The sequence below is a fragment of the Anopheles maculipalpis genome, chromosome X, assembly GCF_943734695.1.
Source record: "Anopheles maculipalpis chromosome X, idAnoMacuDA_375_x, whole genome shotgun sequence".
Taxonomy (NCBI): Eukaryota; Metazoa; Arthropoda; class Insecta; order Diptera; family Culicidae; genus Anopheles; species Anopheles maculipalpis.
In genome coordinates, this window is record NC_064870.1 from 13,746,194 (window position 1) to 13,764,705 (window position 18,512).

General features: G+C 49.8%; 3 protein-coding genes across 3 annotated transcripts in view; 2 read left to right on the forward strand and 1 right to left on the reverse strand.

Annotated features, from left to right (window-relative positions):
- Window positions 1-18,512, forward strand: part of LOC126563172 (early endosome antigen 1-like) — a 169,515-nt gene that overhangs the window by 103,840 nt on the left and 47,163 nt on the right. The window lies entirely within an intron of this gene.
- LOC126561974 (dynein axonemal intermediate chain 3-like) overlaps window positions 1-18,512 on the forward strand; it is a 216,142-nt gene that overhangs the window by 37,294 nt on the left and 160,336 nt on the right. The gene's annotated exons all lie outside the window — the stretch shown is intronic.
- On the reverse strand, window positions 4,538-12,551 carry LOC126559716 (uncharacterized). The gene is made up of 3 exons (XM_050215925.1): window positions 6,634-12,551; window positions 5,366-6,554; window positions 4,538-5,157 (listed from the first exon to the last, which is right to left on the reverse strand). Exons 1-3 carry the CDS (start codon window positions 12,549-12,551, stop codon window positions 4,543-4,545), a joined length of 7,722 nt encoding a protein of 2,573 aa, XP_050071882.1. The 3' UTR covers window positions 4,538-4,542.

Sequence of the window (18,512 nt, forward strand, 5' to 3'; positions counted from 1 at the left end):
ATATATCGCACCTTGATATGTCCGGTAGTCCTTTACGAGTGCGAGTCCTGGATTATGCTCTCGGAGGACGCCGATGCACTCGCCATTTTCGAACGGCGGGTGCTAAGGACTATCTTTGAAGGTGTAGCTAAGTAGAATGAACCACTGAACCTTGACGGTATTCAAAGCCATCCTACCGGCTTGATGATGGTTGGGGTACGGTGATGAGGATGCCGGATTCATGCCCCAGACGAGGCGTGGAGGAGCTCAGCGATCCAGTTAGCTAGATCAAGTGGAGTCAAACCTGTCGAAGATCGGATGCAACCGTGGATGGAGGACTGGAGGGGCCGTGGAAAAGAAGAAGAAGAAGAATGTATGGATACAAGTACGCGTACCTTTAATGCAGTAGACGGATATCGGTGGAAGAACAATGGAGGAGATCGTGAGCGGCATCGAGGACTTCTTCAAAAGCCGAATCTGTTCTAACACCTGATGAATACGCTATTAAGGGAGGAGAGATCTCAGCTAACTTCATCAAGTTCATTGGGATAGTTAACACATCATTACACTTCGGACATTCTCCAAATCATTCTCGCCCCCTATTAGGAATGCAAAGAAAACACCACCAAACTGTCTCACACACGAACAAAATTTTCAAGATAGGTTCTCATCAGCTTTTTAGATTATTTTTATTAATTCGGTTTTTGGAGTTCGGGGGGGGGGGGGGGGGGATCATAAATAGCTTCGTGAATATGATAATAGTATTGTGGTATGTACGTAAGTGTCGCTGCAAACTTCTTCTGTTCTTCTATTGTTTTTTCGTTCATTTTTTTTATTTTATTTTTAGTTTTATTTATTCCTCAGCACACTGCTTTTGCCGTTTTTTCTTATATGGTTACTGTCAAACTACGTACTACGGCAACGGCTTCTTACTCAACTACTAGATCCTAAAGTCCTCAATGTACAATGAGATGCAGCTCCACTCACTGTGCGGACCCTTTTACTTTCACTATATTTGCCACCTGCACTATACTCCATGCTTTTCACCAGCAAATTGTTCCAGTTTTGTCTTCCTTGATTCTCACTTTGAACACAATGTTTTTGTTTTTAAATTAAAGTACAAAAAACACAGCGTCGGCCCACACACTTTTTGGAGCCTTGGGTATGTGTGTGTGTGTGTCGCGCCATTTTTTTCCATTTGCAAACTAATAAACGAGTCTTATAAGTGAATTGTTACAAGCTAGAAGTTCTTTGTAAACTCACTGTTGACTATAGTAGAAGATACAAATTGTACAAGGCCTAGAACAAGCAGATCCCCGCGATCGTTGTTCCCGAAATGAGCAAAACGAAAGGCTAAACACAATTTCAGATGGGAGAGCACGGCGAACACAGTGCCGTTCCATTTTGTGATCGATCGTTGTTATAGGTACGGGATTAATTTTAACTTTTCTCCTGTTTTATCATCTTTCGTTGCGTTTTTTAGCTGTTGTTTCGTTTTGTTTTTAAATTTTGTGTTGTTGTAGGTAAGTTTTAATGGCACTTGCAGTGAATTCTTTATCCCATGTGGTTTCTCGTTATTGTTTTTCTTTTGTTTTCCGTGTTAATTCTCTTCCGCTCTAAGCAAAGCTCACTCAAGAATTCATCATCTTTGGGCAATTGCTATAATGAATAATTTATAGCAAAAATGAAAGTAATAGATTAAAAACTGTAGAGTACAGCTATAAAGCTTCCTGCTATCAAAGCTCTCTCGATTTCTGCGCTCTCTCTCTCTCTCTCTCTCTCTCTCTCTCTCTCTCTCTTTGTCTTGCTATACACATCACGTTACTAGAAGAATTTACTATCTCCTGCCGCCTTTTTAGATCGATCACTAAGCTTCAGTACACGCGCATTCATATACACACACATAATGGTTCGTTTAGTATTTGTTTCCACTAACAGTTTTGTAATTTCCACATCAAATTGAATATATTTTATAGAGATATTGCATTCGTTTGCAAAACCCATCTACGGTATCTCTTATAGGAGAGAGAGAACTAGAGCGATGGGCCGGATGGGGTGGGGAAGGGTGGAAGGGAGATTACTTTTAGCTTTTTTTTGCCATTCATCTCCTTGTCCATGCCCCAACTCGCCTAGCTTCCCCCAACCGAAAAGCTTCGAACAGTCGCCTTGCTTCGCCTAACATCAGTTTTCTTTTCAGTTACTTCCTTTGGTCGTATTGCTGTATTTTTCGCACATTTTGCGTACCTCACTCTTTCTCTCTTTCTCTCTCTCGCTCTCTTATTTATATACGTTACTCGTTATTGGCTCGTATTGGCATATAAAGGATACGCGCGCTCACGCCTTTTTACCACCTCTACCTGGTCTACCACTTTGTCGCTTATCTTCCTTTGAAAGCGCGGTTTATTGATGAATATAAAGTTACACGATTTCCTGTTTGCTGTTATACGTTATTCATTTGTGGCATTCGCCTCCTCTTTCCGTCTCTTCAAACAGAATGGCCTCTCTTCGTAGTGAGGAGGCGCGTGCATTAGGGGTGCATGAGAGTACTGTGTGCTCTGTGTAGTAAATATGCTGTGATTTCTATGTTCAAAACGCATTTAAATAATTTTCTTAATTAAAAAGTTCAAATAAAACCCAAATCACGATCGTGAGACACCTTTGACTCTACTTCGATGTTCGTTCGTTTGTCCTCTACCCTACAGCCTTAAATAATTCGTTATTTTTCTATTTCTCTCACTACTACCACTGTTACTACTGCTAGTACTATAACTCTCATTAAAATAATGATTATGTATTGCTTCCTACGGTTCTCATACTGAAATCGTGCTTTCCACAAGCGAGAGATAAATAAGTACAGACAAACACATGCAAAAGCCAAAAAAACTCTTTTCTAATGTCCGTTGCCGCCAAAATTCAAATTCAAATTACGATTCAAAAATGGCGGCAAGATATGCGGCAGAAAATAGAATGCAATTATCTTATTTTTGTTCAATTGAAAAAGAAAACGTAACGCAACATATTAGGCAGCTCTGGTACGTTATGTACAAAAATGTATGTATATATAGGCACTTTTGATAGCGATGATAGCAGTAAAATACATACTTAGTTTAATTCGATTCCTACTTCTGAAGTCTCACATGCGCATGCAGTTTCAATAACAAAAAAAAATAATAATAAGTCTTTCAATAAGTAAAATTGTCACAATAAACCAGCTCAACTTGTTCCGAACTCATTACACTACATATGATGATCCGTTTTGCTTTTTTGTCTTCCCCTCAGTACACAATATATTGAATATTCGTAATAAATTCGCGGAGTAACATCAAATTTAAATGAAAAAAAAAAAAAACTAGACACATTTGTAATCGTATAAATAAAACTCGCACACAATAGAAGCATAGGATGCTTCCTCTCTACTAAAATTGAACTGAACAAAATAAATAGTTAACGATATTGGACGCCGATTCGACAAAACAAAAACTCTTTTAAAAGCTGTTACTAATTATAGTGAGCGCACACAGGCCCTTTCTGTTATGGCTGGATCCAATGTGCTTGCACCCTACACGATTGCTACATATTCAGTTAAATCCAACTAATGTTGGCTTGCTCTATGCGTTAACAAAGCCTGGCATAATAATATAATTTCAAATAAGGACACACGCACGACGTAACTGCGTTTCTCGCTTCGATCGGTATGTCTGTTTTCACTAACACAATCGCTAAAATAAAGCAACAACAAAAAAAATCTTTAAAAATGTTTTTAAAAAATTGTAGACTTCTTCCATCTTAACGTCACTTGACTGCTTCTAGTTGGCCTTTTATGTTTTTCGTTTTCCACGGTGTTATGGGGGCGTTCCATAAATTACGCAACGAGGGGAGGGATGCATTACGTAATATTGAAGGATCAGTTTCCTTTTTAAGCGTTACGTAATTTGTGCACCGCGCCTTATAGGATTATGATTATCTAATGTCAAAGAACTCGCACGATTAGTTTCATAAGGATTATTTTTAAGTATTATGTGATAAATATAAGTAATATATAGGTATAGTTTTGATTATGCTTTTTTTTGTTGGAAAACTGTCTTTCCCACTGTTTCTAACTTAAATAAAAACAAGAGATCCAGCAACCAACAATCTTTGCTCTTTCTCGCTTCATGGCCTATCTCTCGGTAGCCTAACTATAGCTTGATTGGTGCTTTTGGTTGCAAATAAAATATTTACATAAATACTTACTATAACAGTATTATAGGCATGTGCGACATCGATCCGCGCACGTTTGAGTCCATTTCCTATCATTTTTTTTTTTTGCCTCCCCTCAATAAGTAGTAAAATCTTAAACTAAAACACGGAAACGTGCCATCGCCTTATCCTTTAACGCTCGAAATATCTGTTCGGGAACTTGGAAACACTTCCAAATCTTTGCTCTTGTGGAGACTTGAAGTTGACTTGAGTTGAGTTGTGTTTTCTTAGTGCACAAAAAACAATCGAACCCTCAGCAAGTGAATGTCACTTGTTGCCGGTAGGTATTGGCTTTGGGGTGGGTTTTGGCCACGACCGGTCACGTCACTTGTCCACGCCGAGCAGCTTGGCCGCTTCGGATGCGGACGATAGTAGGACCCGGCTCAGGATACCCTGGTCGCTGATGCCGAGCAGATTACCGATCAGCTCCGAGTGCTGTTGTTGCTGGAAGAGATGGTGATAGCGCTTCCTTTCGCCGACGATGGCCGTCGCTGATGACACCGCTGGGATCTCCGCAGTGGTGTTGGTGGCTGCGGATTCACCATCGGCTGAACTTTGGTGGTGTTGTAATGGTGGGCTGGAGCACTCCGCGTCCTCATACTCATCGTCATCGGTAAGATCGGACCCGCTGTGGTGGTCACCATCAGCGTGTCCATTGTTGTTGAAGCTCTTACCTTTTCTTCCATCTGACTGACCGTTGGTGACGTTACGACGCATCGTGTGCCGGCGCCCGGTGGAAGAAGAGGACGAGGCGGGCGAAGTGTTACCTTCGCCACCGTCCGTGGTATGTTTCTTCCGGTGGCGCAGCATACTGTGCTTGAGGGTGAATCGGCGATCGCAAACGTCACACTGGAACGGTCGCTCACCGGAGTGCGTCCGCATGTGCCGTCTCAGGTCTTCCGTCGACCAGAAGCGACGCAAACAGAATGCGCAGATAACCTGTATGCGTGTGTGTGTGTGCGTGTGTTTGTGCATGTGTGTTTGTGTGAACATGAATGCAGAGGAAGGAAAAGAATAAACATAACGTTAATATAGCTTAATGTGCCTACCCGATTACAGCACGTTGGATCGTGAGCCAGGAAGCGAGAATTCTACCGTCAACCTGCACTGCACGAACGTTAGAGTTAAGGACTGACCTTAGACCTACCTTCCGATTGGCATAGTCGAGATACTTGCCACCGTTGTTGTTGTTATTATTGTTGTTGTTGTTATTGTTGTTGGTGCCACTCTCTTCATCGTCCGGCGAGCCCGTATGAGCTTCACTCTCGGTCGCCGATGCTGCAGCCTCGAGCGACACCTTCGCCATAAGTGTTGTGAACTCCTGCTGGTGTGCCTGCTTGATGTGCTCCAGACAGGACACACGGTCGGCAGTTGAAACATCGCACAGGTGACACTTGTACGGAAGATCCGACAAACCACCGGCAGAAAACAATCCTTCCTTGCCCTCCCCATCGTCGTCTTCCTCCTGAGCAGTGTCTTGGGCCGCCGCTTCCTGATGCCGGCGTTCCTCGTCCTCGCCGTTCTCCGCCAATCCATGCTCACGTAGATGCTGGCGACGAGAGGATCGCCGATAACGAGTCTCCTTCGTTTCCTCCTCCTCCTCCTCCTCTACTTCACCCTCCTCGTCATCTGGACCACCCACATCATTACCATTCTTCTTCTTTTCAAACACTGGATTCAGCTTGCACTCCTCCTCGTCACCGGACGCGCTACGATTGCCCACCGTTGTGCCGTCAAATGATTCGTTTTTTGACACTTCCTTAGCAACCTGTGTGGTGGAATGGTCGTCCTCCTCTTCAGCGCCCACCTGTTGTTGTTGCGGTTGCTGCTGTTGCTGTGGCAGCTGTTCAGGTCCCTTTAGCGTGGCAACAGACGACCGTGTACCCTTGCCCGAAATCTTCTTGCACATCGCTTCAGCGACCGCCACCGGTATCGGTTCCGGTTTCGGATCCAGCAGATCGTCGATCGGTACCGGTATGGATACGGCCGACTCTACATCACCATGCTTGCGCAGCAGATGCCGATCACAGTTAGACTTGGTGGTGAAGAGCAGCGTGCACTGCGAACACTTGAACGGTTTCTGACCGGTGTGCGTGAGGATGTGACGGCGCAACGAGCTCGACCACGGGAACATGCGCTGGCAGTACGGACAGCTAACACGGTTCGGGGCCAAACTATACGCGGACTTCTTTTTCTGCTGCTGATGGGCGAGTGCCACGGCCGAAGGGTTCGGATCATCCGTGCCGGAGTTGTTGCTCTCGGAAGCCGAACCGGACGCTACCAGACCCTCCTCGTCGCTGTGATCCTGAGACAACGGTACCTGTACATCTGGTCGGCTGCAAATATAAAAATTTGTTCATGGATTCTGTCACGTAAATGTAGTCAGGGTGTTGTGTGTTTGTGGGCTTATCTTACCTAAAGTAGCTTTCCAATGCTTGCGGATTGGCTGCGTTATCAAGCAGCTTTGACACTGGTACGAGATCACTGTTGCTACCGCTTTCGTCGTGATTGTTCAGACTGATGTGGCTACTACCGCTACCAGAGGACGCCTTGCGTGTGACGGTTGCTGGTGGGTTATGTTGCTTCGGCTGCTTACAGGTGGATTGTTGCTGCACAGCAGTGGAATTGTTCATCGTTAGCAGTTCCTGAGCTGCTGGCACCTTTTCCCCAACGCCACTAACAATCTCCAACTTTGAACGATTCTCTTCCAGCTTCTGTTTCAGTATGCGGTTCAAGCTACCAGCGTTGTGCTCGGGATGCGTATCCTTAGCATTTGCTCTTTGATCGTCCTTGGGTTCGGCGAAGACTGCGACATTCTTGGTCGTATGCTTAGATGTCTGTACTTCCATTTTCCCTCCACTCTCTTCCTCCTCTTCGTCTTCCTCCTCGTCGATAACGAGCTGTGCATCGTCCTCTTCTTCTTCATCCTCTCCTTTCGCATGCCCTTCGTCCTGAGTTCCCTCCTCGTCCTCCTCCTCGTCTTCATGCTCTACGGTCCGTTGGTTGTGCTCTGAGGATGTTGTTAGCTGGCGGAGATGTTCCTCCTCGTCCATCGCCATCCTTTGGAGGCTAGCTTCGTCATACCCACGGCGCAGAAGCTCACCGTCATGTTCGAGATGGGACTGCAAACGACGGCGGCGGCGCCGATAACGTTGGCTCAGTATCGGTGTGGCACCTTCGTACGGTCTGTCTTCCGTCCGGTAGTCGTCATCCTCTTCGTCCTCCTCAGTCTCGCCCCGCATCAATCCACCCATACGCCGCCCCGCACCAAGCCCGGATGGCATTACGGGAGACTGTTGCTGCTGTTGACCGTAATGATGGTTGAGACGCTGGTGGTGTTGCTGTTGCTGGTTCCATTGTCCTGCCGCACCCTGCACGATCATGTTGTGCAGCAAAGGGTTCAAGTGGCTGGCGGCACCATCCTGCCCACTGCTGCCTTTGCCCGATTGCTGTGCCAAGATGGCGTACTTTACCTGATCGGAAATGGCACCACCGCCATTGCCACTACTACCACCACCGAACGCACCCTGCAGTGCGCTAACCAGCGAACCAACGGAACTATTTGTAGAGCTCAGGTTCGCACTACTACTGCTGTTGCTCGTTCCTCCGCCACCACCACCACCGCGACGCATCAAATGGTGGCCACCCCGTTGCCGCTGGGACCAAAACTGTGGATGCTGCTGCTTAATGTGTCGTTCCATGTTGGAGCGAAGCGTAAATCTAGCAGAACAATGCTCACAAGCGAATGGACGCTCTGTACGGTAACGACGCTGCTTCTGCTTTGGCATAAGGACTCCATTTTTGATCACCATTTTGACCGGACCGACGCCGGACGAACTGCCGCCACCACCACCCGCCGTCGATAGTGGTGAAACACCGAAACCGGCGGCCGCTGCTGCTGCCGCTGCCGCAGCTAATGCAGCTGCCGATGCGACTGGTGAACCACTGCCAGGGCCACCACTTCCCGGATGCTGCTGCTGCTGCAAGGACGCCGACAGTTGCGTGTTGCTGGCTCCACTGGAACCTCCGGTTCCACTCACACCACCAGTCGGTGTCGACATGGGCGAAGGTGAGGAGGGTGTTAGCAGCTGCTTCGGCGTTGCTACGGTCGCCGCCGTTCCGATGTCACCGGACAGACAATCGCCCGACTTGGAAACGCTGTTTGGCGGTGTGTCGGTGGCCGGCGGTGGATAGAACGGGTTTACCAGCAATGGGTGGCGATGGTTTCGACCACTACCCGACGTTGCTGCCGCAGTTACGGCTGCCGCTGCTGCCAGATTTGGCAGTGCTCCCAGCCCGAAGTCCTTACCCAACAGCTCACCAAGGGCGGCCGCAGAACCGGTTAGCATGGGGTTTTGGAGAAACGGACTAGCGTGCAGTGGCGAGAACGATGGTAACTGCAGCGAGTTGTACAGCTGGTACAGCTGGAAGAAGTTCATTGGATCGAGTTTGGCTAGGGTATCGTTGAACAGCTGGAACTGTTGCTGCTGCTGGGCCAAATTCACCTTGGAAAGCTTCGGTATCGGTGCACGGTGTAGCGCTTCGTCCTCATCGACGTCAGCTTCCTTGGCGGGTGAAGGCGTAATGTGCGGCTGCTGTTTGGGAGCGCTGCTGCTACCACTACCAGCAGCATGCTTCTTCGACGCCATCGACCGTGGCTCACCGTCCACACCATTGACGGGAAGCAACATCTCAGCACGATGATGGCGGAGCATCGATGCAACACCTTCCACGTCGTCGTCCTCCTCCTCACCGTCTGTCGAGAGCATCGGAGCTGTGGGTGTGCGTGGCGCCGCTGGCTTACGACTAAAGACGGTCGATTTTTTACTAAGATCCAATGCATCCATGCTCAGATCGATTGGTAGCGGATTGCTGTTGTTCGGCTCTGCACCGCCTGCCAAGTGTTTGCTGCTCGTCTTTTGCGCCTGAGCTGCACCACCTTCCGAAGTTGCCTTCTTGCCTGCGATTGTTGCAACCTGATCTTCCGGCTCATTTTCCTCATCGAGCGCATCGGCGTCCTCTTTCGGAGGTGTCAGTTGGTTCAACTTTTCCAAACTTTTCACCTGAATCTTGGCCGCCGCCACCGCACTACCAAACGCCCCATTGCCCACAACACCTCCGCCGCCGAGTGGCGTCTGCAGGAGCAGGCTGGTATCAAGCAATGGGTTGTGGTTAGTGCTACCGGCCGCTGCTGCTGCCGCCACATAGCTCAGCGGCAAGGGTGGCATTAGCATATCCTTGAGCTCTTGGGATTGTAGCGGCGTACTGCTGCGTACCTCCGGCAGGCTTTGATCATCCTGATAGCTAGCGCTAGCCAGCATCGTCGGAGTATAGGAACCGTCGGCCGGTGGCGTGTTGAACAGTTGCAACTTCTTCAGCGGATCGTCACAGGACGAGTCCTCCGCTGGATGGTATATGATGGCGCGCTTCACATCTTCGCGCGTGGTACGTCCGTGTCGGTTGCGCAGATGCCGTTCACAGTTCGCCTTCGTCGTGAAGGCATAGTTGCAGAGCGCACACTCGTACGGGCGATCCCCGTTGTGGGTGCGCATATGCCGGATCAGCGTCGCTTTGTCGCTGACCACGTAACGGCACATGTTGCACTGGTACGGGCCTGGCCCTGCTGCCGTCACGTGCGTTCGGTTGTGGCCCTTGAGGGCGCGCAGGTTAGGAAACACCGCGGTGCAGATACGGCACGGGAACTGGCCCCGGAGCTTCATGCGGCGAAACTCGGCGGTGAATGCGTCCTGCGCTTCCTCGGGTTCATCTCGTGATCCGGTGGAGTGAGCGTACATCCCATTGTCGCTGCCTGCACCATCCTTACCGAGGGAAGCGTCCAGCAAACCGGACAGTGGTGTGTGGGTATCACCATCTAGCTGACGACCGAAGAGCCCTCCAGAGGAGGCCACATTGATGATGGACTGTATGTCGGCCAGATCCTTGCCGCTGTCGACCATTTGCTGATGCTGCTGCTGTTGCTGCTGGTGGGCATGGTAGAGCGCCATGTTGGAGGAGTAGTACGTTGGCAGGGCGTTGGCAGACGATTCAGTCGGTGATGCGAGTGGTTCCTGCTTCAGCACCGGTACAGGCGAGGAGAAAGATTTGTCCAGCGAGGAGGGCGTCGTTGGTGCTTCCGAAAATGTTCCCACCGAACGATTCTGGAGATCCAAGTTGGCAAAGAAATCCTCCCTGCGCAGATGACCCTGCTGCTGTACATGCTGTTGCTGCTGTTGATGCTGCTGGTGACGCTGGTCACCGTGCTGCTCGTCATTGTACGTCCGGCGATCCTCGTAGTATGAACCAATGTCCGAACCGGACACATCCGACGAGTCCGACTCGCTCGGCGCACGCTTGCGTCTCTGGCCAGCCGGGCGTTCGCCACTAGCTCCACCACCACTGCAACAGTCAGCCGAATGCATCGAGAGCGTTTTCGAGCACGGGAACGCCCGATAGCACCGGGCACACTCGTACTTTTGGCTCGTAACCGGCGTCCGGATGCTCTGTTCGCACAGATTCTTCGCGATCAGCGGAAACTTCTCGCTGGAAAAATCGACAAAAGTGAGATCCTTGAAGCCGGGCGTTATGTTTTGATAGTTGTTGTTGCTGCAACGGTGCGCATTTAGCGCCTTGTGGCTGCGGAACATTATCTCGCAGTGGCGGCACTTGGCCGGTATGTTCGGATGTTCCCGGTCGAGATGCTGTTCCAGGCTGAGCATGCTGGCAAAATCGTTCCGCACGCACACCGGACAGCAGTACCGTTGCCCACTTTCAACCACCGAACCTTCGAGCAGATTATTGTTGATGGTGCGCACCTTCCGATACTGTTGTGCTCGTTCGCCTCCACCACCCAACGTTACCTTGCGCTTGCCACCAACACCGAGCAGCTCCTCTTCCTCCTCAAAATCGCAATCTTCCTCATCTGCTTCTGCCTGCGCATGTTGCTGCTCCATCTCAGTGTCCAGCAGCATCAGATCATGTTGCTTCCGGCGCCTTGTGCTGCTCGCCAGCTCGTCCTCCTCCTGCTCCCCACCACCGCTAGTAAAGAGAGCACGCTTCTTCTTCCTCTTTGGCTGCCGATAATCATCCTCCTCATCGGCGTCTTCTTCCTCCTCTTCCGGGTCCTCTTCCTTCTTCTTGCGATAGTGACGATTCGCTGTTGTTGCCGCACCACCGTGAACTCCGGATCGCCCACTACTATTGCGGACAGTCTTGTTTCCACCAGCCCCGCTACCATCGGACGATGAGCCACCGATGCCGCCGGTACCTCCACCGCCACCGGCATCGCTCTCAAAGCTGTCCCGGCCGGACGGATACTTGTGGGTGCGCATGTGCCGATGCATATTCCCGTTGGTGGTGAACGTGAGGCTGCAGTACTTGCAGTTGAACGGCCGCTCACCCGTATGTACCAGCACGTGTCGATCGAGAGACGACGCGGACGACAGCACCTTGGAGCAGATTTTGCAGCAGAAGCTGGCCGACGCCACGGCCGTCGCCGCCGACTCAGACTCGGCATTGTGCAGCCGGATGTGATCGGTGAAGGCACGCTGGGTCGGTGATACGCAGTCACAGATCGGGCAGATGTATCGCTTACAGGTCTCCGTACCAGCCGACGCTGGATGCACCTCCTCCTCCTCCTCGTCCTCCGTCCGGCGCTGTGGTGGACCGGATGATCCCCGTCGCTTGTTGGTGGAGGATGTGGCGGCCGTTGCCGCCGCTTGGCGACGCTGCTGCTGTAGTAGCATTTCTGCCGTCGATTCTAGCGATCGTTTCCCGCCACGTGTGCCGCTGCTGTTGTTGTTGGGCACCGTGTTGCTGTTGTTGTTGTTCATCGTTTTCCGCCGCAGCATGTCGTCCGTTAGTTGGTGCAGATGCTCGCTCCGCTGTCTGTTGGCCGACTGCTGATGATGGCTTTGGTTGCTGCCGCTGCTGCTGCTGCTACGCCGTTGCTGACGATGGTTGTGGTTTGCCGATTGCATCGCAGCAGTGTTGCAGCCACCGTTATCCTCCTCCCCCGAAACACTCTTACCGACCTCCAGCATCGTGTCTGCTGCCGGTGGTGACGGTATCGCTTCTTCCTCCTCCATCTCTTCTGCAGCCTCCACGTTCACTTCCCGGTCACCTTCGGCTGTGTGCTCTGCTTGACTTGGAGACGATTCTGTTGCATCGGGCGTCTCGACTTTTATCGCTGCTGCCCGCATATACCCATCAGATGTCTCGTCGCTGCCAGTGCCAGCGGACGACGGTGCTGTAGCAGCATTATTGGCAACTCCGACACTATTACTTCCGGCGTCCATGTTTCGTGCGTCCAGTTGTCGTGAAGCGGAAGAAACCATCACTCTCAACTAGGGAGAGACTATGCTTGCCAACGTGCTCAGCGAAAACAAGCTCCTGTTATATTCCTAGGATAAAATGATACAAGAAAAAAAAAACAAACCGAAAGTAAGCGTCTGAAGAACTTGAACCATCATGTACTAAGTACAAGCTATGCCTAGTTAAACCGCGCGCACACACATACAGAGTCAACTGTCTATTACGCCATGCTCGATAGGCTTTGTCCTCGGATCGGACACTCGACTTCGATCTTTCCAAATCCGCCACATTCTCCATTCATTCGACCCCGAGGTCACACACCCGCTCAAGCCTCCCCGTCGACCCATCCCATCGGATGTCTTATCGCATGCTGTAAAGGTGTGATGTGTGTTTGCCTCTTAGCGGATGTGCGTGCCTAAATATATGTGCGTGCGTGCGTGCGTGTGTGTGTATGTTGTGTCCATCCAATAATCGATTCGTGCCGCCTCAATCTATCCAGTTTGGCGCGCGCTCAATGCTAAATTGCGATTGAGGAAAGAAAACAACAACGACAACAACATCCAAAAACCGAAATCAGTACCGTCTAAGAGAGGAAAAATCACTGGAGATTAACGGTGGCCACCCCAAACCAGCGGTGCGGTAGTGTGCGCGCAACGCCCGACTGACGACCGTCGAATCATGATGATGATGATGATGATGATGAAGTTGCACATGAGCACACCAGCAAAATAAAATAATAAAGCACGAAGGAGAGTAACAAAAAAAATCCATCCCCCAGCCGCCATCTTCGCGCCCGCAGACATCAAACTACTGCTCTACAGATGGATCTATGGATGGCGCATACACACACACAGGTATTGATAGAGCGTGATGCCGCGACAGGGTACAACAGCTACCGCAATGACAATCATACCCAACTACCGACCCGCCACTAACCCCCATCCCTAACCTCAAACCCAAACCAAGCTACCGGGCTTTACAACTGAAGTATTTTTACATGATGATGATGGACGATTGATGACGTTAGACCACCACATACACATACACACACACGCAGCACAGTGGCCACCGATGAGGATGGGCATCCTCTCTTGCTCTTATCAATTGGCCACCGGTAGCACGGTAGTACGGTAGGCCCGGGGCCGGTGTTTCGAGATGAGAGGTGAAGAAAAACCGATCCCTCTAAACACGAACCCACCACCAAAGCAAGCAGAGCACACCTAGACGACGACGCCCGATAACGATAAGCGCATACAAATTTGAAGTTCATTTAGATGGTAATCGCTCATTGCCATGAGGGTGGACAACAAAATTGGAGAAGGCAGGGGTTGGATGGTAAATTGATGAGAATCAGCAACACCAAATGGATGTTGATGACAGTCGGGAAGGAGGCGTACACAGCACACAGCAGCTCCACACTTTTCAGCTTTCCTTCCATCGCATCGGTTCTGATATACCCCATACTCTTGGACATGAATATTGGGCCTCTGTTTGGTGTGCGATACCACCCGATAAACTTCTCTTGATAAAGAATACTGAACTTCAGATTAGATTTCAGGTAAGAATGCGATATAAACCCTTTGAAAGTGGTCCCAGAATTCGCCCCCGAGTTCAAGAGAGATTTCGAACCAAGAGTGCGAAAGTGCTCCAAATTTAAGATTTGTCCTCAGAATTCCTCCCAAGAAGCCCCATAATAACGCAGACGTCGCAAAAAAAAAAACATTAGCAGGCAAACATAAAGCAAACAAAATTAATTCCATTAAGGTCCTTGTCCTCCTCTTTCTCTCGCATTAACTGTGCCCCTGATGTCCCAACACGGAGCAGGGATGAGAATTAAAAGAAATGCACGCCAATATACATAAAACCGCCACCAGAACTCCGGAACTCCCGAGGGGAACATATATTGTTCGGAAAAAGTCGACCAGTCAGAAAAAGATTGGTCGATTGGACGAAAAATCCGTTCGCCAGGTGTATCGTAGTGTAACCTTCCACGTCTCCTTACTGATTCTCTACACTGGTAGACCACATTTAAACCACAGGGGTTCAGGGTGTCCATGGGGAGAGACTTGTCTCCTGCACACACAGATAACATACAAGTGGAAGAAGAGAAGAAAAACAAAACTCTCTCACACATACACACATTTTTCAAGATAGAAATTCTGAGAAGCAGGATAGTAGCAGCAGCAGCGATAGAGAACCGAAAATGAATCATCGTCACGCAATGATCCCCCCCCCCCCCCCTCCGGTTGCCTCATCCATTTCCCGTTCACGCACGCAGTGGCTTGTGTATGTATGTGCGCAAAGACTTCCGGCCGCGGCCATACTCTGTCTCTTCCATGGGTCCGCCCGTCCCATATGTCGCTTTCAGACTCAGAATACATTCACTTGCACCGTATACATGTGTGGCAGGATTTCAGGCATATTGGGTTTGCTCTGCTGCTGCTGCTGCTGCTGGTCCGGTCGGTCTCTCCAAGGGACTTTGCGCGTTCTCTCTGCACATGCACATCGAAACTCCAAGGTGTGGGGAAAACAGGGTGCCACTGGAAACTACCACCCACCCATATAGTTATAGGCATCGGGGCGCGGTGACGGATCTGTTTTTTACCCCACTGAACGCCTTTCTCTTCGTCAAACCCCAATTCGCTGGAATCTGTCTTCGTTGCAAAGAAGGGGGAAGCCTTTCAGGATGTGGCTCTAGCTCTGTCGCCCGTACGTTTGGAGAACTTCCCCCGCTGTCCGTTGCGTTGCTCACCCAAGGCACATTACACAGTTGCAAGTTTTTGTCTCCGCTTGGATTTTCCCATGCGTTTGATAGTAGTCGGCCCGACCCCTGGTTGTCACGAGTCCTTCTGCTTGGTAGATAATGCAGTACTGCGGATTGAGGGATGGGCTCAGAACTGCCGGTGTGGATATAGTCGATATAGTGTATATTGATTGTAGAGAGAAAGCAGGTGGTGAACAAATGGGACCTTAACTACACTTTCTGGATGTGAATGTTAGGCCCAGGGATCACTGGTGCGTAAGAAGCAATAAGAGTGACAGGTGTACTAATGTTGCTAGATGACGCTGTTGTGTGGCTTCCTCTTTCCGTGTTGAGAAAGCTGAGAGGATACTGATTATTCCACTATAAGCATGCAACACGCGATAAACTCATATACTACTAATACGGATCTTCAATCTACAGAATATTGAATTCATTCAGAAATTACATACATTGAACGAGACTATCTCGACTGCAAACAACACAAGAGCTTTCCTATTGTACAACACCAGGCACGGTAAGTTATAAATCACAACACTGGGGTCCCGCTATCAACAACACTGCAAGGCTGCCGGAGCGGTCTATTAACCACCGCCGTAGTACAAAATATCACAGAACTTCACTGACACGAACCCGAAAAAACGTTTGTTTATGAAGCAAGGATCCCATCAGGCGACTTGGTAGCTGCTTAAGAGCTGCCGTGCATCGCTCACCCTTGCACGACCGCACGCACACACGTTCTATCGTTTGAAGCTCGAATCCCAGACTAAACCGAGGTCGAAGGCGACCGGAGCTGCTGAGACCGCCTGTCGGATGTGCCTGCGTACACCTTTTCCCCAGCAGCCGTGTCTGAAAAGAGCGCACGACAGAGCGAGTGCGAGAGAGAGTGAGAGAGCGGGTGACCCAGCGCAAGCGAGAGATCGATCTCGTTCACCGCGTATATCCTGAGCGCAGCAGCAACATCGAACGAGAGAGCAAGCGAGAGAGAGAGAACACACAACTGCGCACCTTCGCAGCATACGCTTCTTCTTCCCCTCCGGGCGTGTGTGTGTGTGTGTGCATTTCTACCCCTAACTTAAAGGGCTTTAGTTTTTGTGCTTGAAAATGATTCAAAAGGGGATGCGGTGCTTACAGTAGGGAGCAGAGTACGCGTACTCTCCCACTCTGGGCCATGACGATGTGTCGTAGGCCACCCCAACGCAGATCCGCTTTTTCCTGTTAGGCGTTCGCGGTACGAGCGAGAGCAGAATCACTTCTCAATCTATCTCTTTAACAACCCCTGAACACACATATACACGCACCCATACACGGACAGACAAAGATGTCCTCACAGCTCCACACTCTCAACCAATAAGGTTCTCGTCCAGTGTTTTCTAATGCTAGAAATCTTTCCCAGCGTCCCTGTTCTCGTTTTTCGGTGTCTTCGCTCTCGCCCCGGGCAGGGTCAGCTCACCCCACCCGGTCACACATGATTGGCTGCTGGTGCTGCTTGCGCCACTCTACGCTACCAAAACAAAGGCGACGTGCCGGATTCGTTTATTCGCGGCGAGATGAAGTTGCGTAAGGGTGAATGCGAGTAGTCGCACCTCCTAAATATTACGGATTCACATCCGAGGGCATAATTCGCAGTGTATCTACAATTGTTTTTTGCAACCCAACAATGCTAAAGACGCTCACAACATCATCAAACATCAAGCGGTTACAAATATGGCGCGACAAGATGGAGGAGAGCTTCCACAGGGATTATTCCTTAGCAATATGTACATATGCTAGCAGCTGCGGCGCTAGTTGGGGTTCAAGCTAACAGGGCCATACAGGGGTAATCGCGGGGTTTTTGTCCTTTCTTCTTCCAAAAACACTACCCTCCCTCTCATCCAAGCATCCCCTTTTTTCTCGCGTGGTCTTGCGCAAGCGTATGTACAGAAGATTTCCCGTTTTTGCCAAAGCTAAACAAAGCGAGGATGGTAGGGATGTAGAGCTGCTACGTGCTCCTACTTCCAACAAGACACGCAGCTTTTATTAACTCCGTCCGTCCGTTATCTGCTACGCTCCATCTTATAACGCGTGCAGAGAGCCAAAGCGAAAGCCACCATTTTCCTTAACTCGCACGTTGAAGGTTGGTGGACACACAAAACACAACAGGAGACTGTAACGGTGGATAGTATTGCTGTCCGCGTTGCCACCAACACCACCACAAAGCACACAAAAACGCACACCCAAACACAGGAGTCGCCATAGGACTGGATCCCGCGCAGTGAGCTGATCTAAAAGATGAGGACATAAGAAGAAGGGTGGCCCCGTCAATCGAGGAGCGCGAAACTCCAAGCGAGAGTGAGACACACTACGGAGAGATATATGGGTGATGTTGGTGGCGGTCTGCTGGTGATGGAGCTGGAGCACAAGGAAGAGGAATAAAATCAGCCAACCGTAACGAGAACACGACACATCACGAAAGGAAGGACGCCGGTCGGTTGTCGGTTATTTTCCATTTTTAAACAATCGCTTTCGAAAGGGTTCGAAAGACAACGCGAGAGGAAGCCAGCGAGAGAAGCGCAAGAAAGAGGAGTGGAAGACAAAGTGTGAGAGCATGACAACAGATTGAAAGGAAGCAGGATACGATTGAACAACAACAACAACAACAAAAAACACCCCCAAACAGGGTAGGGAGCAGCCCTGAAAATAACTCATCTCTTCCCTTCTACTTTCCGGGTTCTGCTGCTATTCTGTACCCTTGACAATCCACCTGCCATGCCCCATCGGTGTTCTCTGTGCTTTTGTCTCTCGTACTCTGTGCCGCTGGTAAAAAAAAAATACCCGAGGCGAAATCTTATTGATTCGCTGCCATGGAAACTGGTCGGGACCACCACAGAAAACCGAAATCCCTGTTTTGCCCCGTAGATTCTGACGCCAACAGTGTACTCTCCCTCCGGACACCCACAATTGTAATGTTTACCTCTTGCTTTTCCCTTCTCTCTCTCTCTCTCTCTCTCTCTCTCTCTCATAGTGAATCGATATATGCGTGTAGTTGTTCCTTCATCTTGCAGCTCCCCCGAGGACGGGCAGTATCCTCGAAGAGACAACGTCCTCATTTGCATATATAAATCACCCCACCATCACATATACAACGGGAAGAGCAAGAGGCACCATACATCCCTTCAATGTAGTCCTTCAACTTCACAGCATGTAACTGCCCACAGTGTCTTCGAACAGCTCCAAAAGCTTG